The 6,000-nt window shown below is 39.5% G+C and overlaps 1 protein-coding gene across 5 annotated transcripts in view; it reads right to left on the bottom strand.

Moving 5' to 3' along the window:
* Positions 1-489: 489 nt before the first annotated feature.
* Positions 490-6,000, bottom strand: part of LOC139566456 (nck-associated protein 1-like) — a 63,912-nt gene continuing 58,401 nt past the window's right edge. For all 5 annotated transcript variants that reach the window (XM_071387638.1, XM_071387640.1, XM_071387639.1 and 2 more), the window contains 3 exons: positions 4,767-4,876; positions 4,062-4,151; positions 490-3,603 (listed from right to left, as the gene is read on the bottom strand). In XM_071387638.1, the coding sequence (XP_071243739.1) occupies positions 3,487-3,603; positions 4,062-4,151; positions 4,767-4,876 (317 nt within the window). In that variant the 3' untranslated portion in view covers positions 490-3,486. The remainder of the gene's footprint in view (positions 3,604-4,061; positions 4,152-4,766; positions 4,877-6,000) is intronic.

Below are 6,000 nucleotides of genomic sequence, written 5' to 3'. Positions count from 1 at the left end.
GACCCTCCAGCATGACAATGCCACCAGCCATACTGCTCGTTCTGTGCGTGATTTCCTGCAAGACAGGAATGTCAGTGTTCTGCCATGGCCAGCGAAGAGACTGGATCTCAATCCCATTGAGCACGTCTGGGACCTGTTGGATCGGAGGGTGAGGGCTAGGGCCATCCCCCCCAGAAATGTCTGGAAATTTGCAGGTGCCTTGGTGGAAGAGTGGGTTAACATATCACAGCAAGAACTGGCAAATCTGGTGCAGTCCATAAGGAGGAGATGCACTGCAGTACTAAATGCAGCTGGTGGCCACACCAGATACTGACTGTTACTTTTGATTTTGACCCCCCCCCCCCTTTGTTGAGGGACACATTATTCAATTTATGTTAGTCACATGTCTGTGGAACTTGTTCAGTTTGTGTCTCAGTTGTTGAATCTTGTTATGTCATACAAATATTTACACATAAGTTTGCTGAAAATAAACGCAGTTGACAGTGAGAGGACGTTTTTTTTTGTTGCTGAGTTTATTTGCCATATCTTTAATTTAAGCATACTAGAAAGTGTGTGCCCTCAGGCCTGGAGGGAAGCAAAAGTTATTCCCCTACCTAAGGATAGTAAAGCCCCTTTACTGCCTCAAATAGCCAACCAATCAGCCTGTTACAAACTTTTGGAAAAACATTTGACCAGACACAATGCTATTTTAAAGTAAACAAATTCACAACAGACTTTCAGCACACTTATAAGGAAGGGCATTCAACAAACTTACACAAATGACAGAGAAATTGACAATTAAAAAGATTGTGGGGGCTGTGTTGTTATTCAGTGTGGTTGACATTATCGATCATAGTTTGTTGCTGGAAAAACTTGTGTTATGGATCTACACCCCCTGCTATATTGTGGGTGTTCAACAAAATCCAGGTCAAATCAGGAATTCCCCAGGGCAGCTGTCTAGGCCCCTTACTTCTTTCAATCATTACTAACGACCCTTGCTTTTTATTTTTTTTTACTAACGACATGCCAGTGACTTTGAGTAAAGTCGGTGTATCTATGTATGCGGATGACTCAACACTATACACATTAGCTACTACAGCGACTGAAATGACTGCAACACTTAAAGAGCTGCAGTTAGTTTCAGAATGGGTCGCAAGGAATAAGAGTCCTAAATATAAAAAAAACGAAACGCATTGTATTTGGGACAAATAATTCACTAAACCTCAACAAAATTTTGCAATGAATAATGTCGTAACTGAGCAAGTTGAGGAGACTGAACTGCTTGGAGTAACCTTGGACTGCAAACTGTCATGGTCATAACATATTCATACAACAGTAGCTAAGGTGGGGAGAAGTCTGTCCATAATAGTGTTGCTTCGTATTCTTAACAGCACTATAAACAAGGCAGGTCCTACAGGCCCTAGTTTTGTCGCACCTGGACTAGTGTTCAGTTGTGTGGTCAGGTGCCACAAAGGAAAATTGCAATTAGCTCAGAACAGGGCAGCACGGCTTGCCCTCGCAAGTACACAGAGCTAACATTAATAATATGCATGTCAATCTCTCTTGGCTCAAAGTGGAGGAGAGATTGACTTCATCACTACTTGTATTTGTGAGAAGTATTGACATGTTGAATGCACCGAGCTGTCTGTTTGAACTACTGGCAGACAGCTCGGACACCCATGCATACCCCACAAGACGTCTCTTCACAGTCCCCAAGACCAGAACAGACTATGGGAGGCGTACAGTACTACATAGAGCCATGACTACATGGAACGCTATTCCACATCAAGTAACTGATGCAAGTAGTAAAATTAGACTTAAAAAACAGATACAAATACACCTTATGGGAGAGCGGGGACTGTGAAGCAACACAAACAGAGGCACAGACACATGCATACACACGATAACATATGCATTATACACACACGTACACAGAGTAGGGGCCAGAGAGCACACACTTAAGATGTTGTGAAATCTGTTGTAAATGTATTGTAATATTTAAAAAAATGTATAACTGCCTTCATTTTGCTGGACCCCAGGAAGAGTGGCAGTAGCTAATGGGGATCTATCCAAAAAGACATACAAATATTCACAGATAATGAAGGAAAAACTATTCCCCCCCTCCTAAGTCAAAAGACTTGACCATTTGGCCTTGTTTCTCTTTCAATGGTGTTCAGATTGACTTGGTTGGTGGCACTGCTCTGACTGCACATTTTCTGAAGCTGGGGGTATGAATCAGATGTTCCCTTTCTTAGTACATGTCTGAGGGGTGTCCTAGAAAGTAAGATCAATGACTTAGCCAGCTAACTTACAAGAATATTCTGAAAAAGCTATGTAATATTTTAAGAAGATAAGCATAACATGGTCTAACTGACTCATCAACCAAAAACACCTATGAACCAGAAAATCAATAGTTATTTCAGGTTGTTTATCAATTTTAGCTGGCTAACTCGTTGATCCTGCTTTGTGGTATATCCCTCTGGTCTGTCAGACGTGAAACTAGCTGGGTAGATAAGCATCCGAGTGGCCATCGATGAGCCTCCTCCCCGACAACTTGAAGTTAGTAAAACTAAATGAAAGACAACTGTTGCTCATGGAGTCAGTTTGCACAGTTGACGTTGAGTGGTGAGCGATGTGCACAAAAGGTTGAGAGTTTGTCACAGTTGGGATGGAACTCACTCTGGTACAATGGTCCGTCAACTGAATGCTGCTATATTTGGACTAACAGAGCAGTTTGATATAACCTATTGTTTATTTATGTTATGGAAGTTAGTGTAATTTTCAAAAATGTATAACATAAAGTAGTTAAGGTAGAACAATTTATAAACATTCCATAAATATGCAATAATTTTAATCATACCATATGGGCAGGTACAATGGTGAGTTAATGACACTGAGGCATCATGAGTTAGTAAAAAAATTATACTATGCTTTGTACAAACACCATCTGTTCGTCTTATTATATAGCTACCGGCAACAATGTTGAGTATCAAACCAAATTAGACGCATTTGTGTCAATAATTTGGCAAATATAAAAACCAAACTGTAAAAAAACACACAGAATAACCCATAAAAATCTAGAACAACCACTTAAATAAAATCACTGTTCATCATTAAAGCTCCGGTCAATAAACAGGCAACATGTTTGCATTATTAATAATAAAGATATTTAAAATTCAGCCCCCAAACATCAGAGATTGTTATTTTTCCATTACACCTTTTTCTCATGTTGAAAAACTGAAGCTTCTCATAAAAAAAATTGAATTTAGTAGTGTAAATCATATATTATTTTTTTTATCAAGCAAAACTCATAGGTTACTACTGTATGACTCTTTTAGGAAACGACAGGTCATTAATGCAATTTCACGAGGAGAAAAAAATGTATCCCACAATTTCATAGTGTAGTTTTAAGACCAAGTGAAATGAGCACATGGCAGTTTATGTTAGCAAGGCTCCTGTGGTCCACTTGATGTCCCATGTGAGGGACTTATGTTCTGAAGAGGAGACTTATGCAGAGGAGCTGATGCTCTGCTTGTAGACGGCGTGGTACGCGTTTCTCAGTAACACGTAGGGGAAGCATGACTCCAGGAGGTCCATGGTGAGGAATGGAGACTCTTGGACAATCTGAAACCAAACCAAATACATGTATTTTGTGCCGAAACCTAGTTGTAGCACTTCCGACTCCAGACTAAACATTGCCCCGTACAGCATGGGTTTAACGCACACCTGCACCTTGTGTATTTCTCTATCCGTCTTCCCCACTCATTTATGAATTTCTATCTCAAAAAGAAAATATGAATAAAACAAATACAGTATGCATAAAAAAGATTCTCAGAGAAAATGTGTGGGTGTGAACTTTTATTTATCATACATATGCATAATGATAATGGGTGACATTCATAGATGGGATGGGACATTATTTATGCAATTTGCTGTTCAAAATAATTGTCTACTTCCCACGAACATCACATAATAAAAGTAGCTAAATAAATCAATAGTTGCAGTATTTGGAAATCTCCTTGGGTGATGTGCCATACCGTATTGTGCCATCCCAAATATATTGAATCAGCACAAATACTCACCATGTCCAGCAGCAGGTACACAGACTCCCTGTTTCGTGTCGTCATTTTGTCAGTCTCCTGGCCGATCTTCAGCAAGCTGGAAGACGCCAGCTGTAAATACCAAAACAGCAGAGGATTAAAGGTCTGCAGCAACACTGATTGATTTTAAAGTTGCTCATCAATTTCAAAAATACGTTTGAAGTTTTCAAAGATAATGCATTTCAGAAACTGCTCAGTTGTGGGAAGAAAAAAAAGTTCTGACAAATCCATTTGTAATGTTAAAGTGAATCTGGGATTCAAACAACAAAGCGGTCACCTCGCCTCTTTTTTGACCAACAGCTGACGGATGGGGCTAGAGAAATGTAGTCACTCAAATTCATAGACAGAGCCATGATACATGAACTGGCCCTCCATGAGGTCAACATTATAGTTTTAACTATGTTCTGAAGCTATACAGTCTTTGCTTACAAACAATGAAGTAAAACAAGCTCACATTTTGGGTTTAGATGGGGTAAGAAAGTTGAACTAAACTCAAGAGGTATTTATTTATAAAGTTATATCCAAGAATCAATGGCTAAATATAATGAATGTAAAAGTACAAAAATGGATGCACCAATCCAATGTGATAAATCACAGGGAGGGAAAGGAAAATATGCATATAATATATCAATGTTGACAATTCATTGCATATGGTCGATAGGCATAAGAGCGACATGTTGCACTTACAGCCAGAAATTCTTTGAGACGATCTTCAATGCTTCCCTTGTGAATGGTGAACAAGGCAGCAGCTATCTGGTTGACAGCTTTCGCCAGACAGTGAATATTGTTGCAGTGTCCTTAGAATGATTGAAGAAAACATTTACTTCTCAGTTATCACAGTCCAACAACAATTGCTCGACTGTTTACCTTGGCTACCTCAATCACTCTATAGTTATACACAAAATCAAAAGAAAGTATTAGCCAAATAGTTATTGGTTACTACTTACTAAAACGACATACTGTGTACTAATCATAATACGTACAACTATGGAACATACCGTTTCAATAAAAAATATGCAGTAAGCAACACATATCAATATACTAGGCTCATTCATACTGAGAAAGAATCACATAATGTGCCATCGCGCCTGTTCCCCCCCGCCATTCATTTATTTTGGAAGTGCATGTCTCCTTATCTTATGATCAGCTGTTTTCGAACACACGTGGGTCTGAAAAGACATTTCTCTTGTCCAATAGAAAAAAATTGAAAAGCTGAAATGAGCATACCATACTGGCATATAAAGCATACCAAATGTTCCATATTTCACATAGACCTACTAAAAAGTATTATATTTTCGCATACCCGATCAGAGTACTTACTTTTTAGAAAGGGTATTCGGACATGGCCACTGTGTACTAACCATACTACTAGTGATGCACCGGTATGACATTTTTGCACGATACCGATATCCAATATTTTCTTTGCCAAAAAATCTGATACCGATATTTACATTTTTAGTGGCCTTTTAAGCATTCTAGTACAGTTAAATAGTACACACACACACACACACACACACACACACACACACACACACACACACACACACACACACACACACACACACACACACACACACACACACACACACACACACACACACACACAGCGGTCTAAGGCACTGCATCTCAGTGCAAGAGGCGTCACTAGTCCCTGGTTCGAATCCAGGCTGTATCACATCCGGCTGTGATTGGGAGTCCCATTGGGCTGTGCAATTGGCTTTAATGGATTTTGCCTTTGAGTTCTCTCGCTGAAATGTTCTTACTCTTTCAAATGACTGCTCGACTTGTTGACTGCTCGATCCACACAGCAGACATTTTGGCCTAGGTTAGGAATGCTGTGTTGCATGTGTAGGGCAGAATTTTATGTGGCGTCATTACGTCATGTACCTACGTTATATAGGTATGCACGGCAGTTTTGACA

This window comes from Salvelinus alpinus, chromosome 38, assembly GCF_045679555.1.
Source record: "Salvelinus alpinus chromosome 38, SLU_Salpinus.1, whole genome shotgun sequence".
Lineage (NCBI taxonomy): Eukaryota > Metazoa > Chordata > Actinopteri > Salmoniformes > Salmonidae > Salvelinus > Salvelinus alpinus.
Note: the sequence above shows the minus strand (reverse complement) of the source record. Positions and strands in the feature narration are given on the sequence as shown.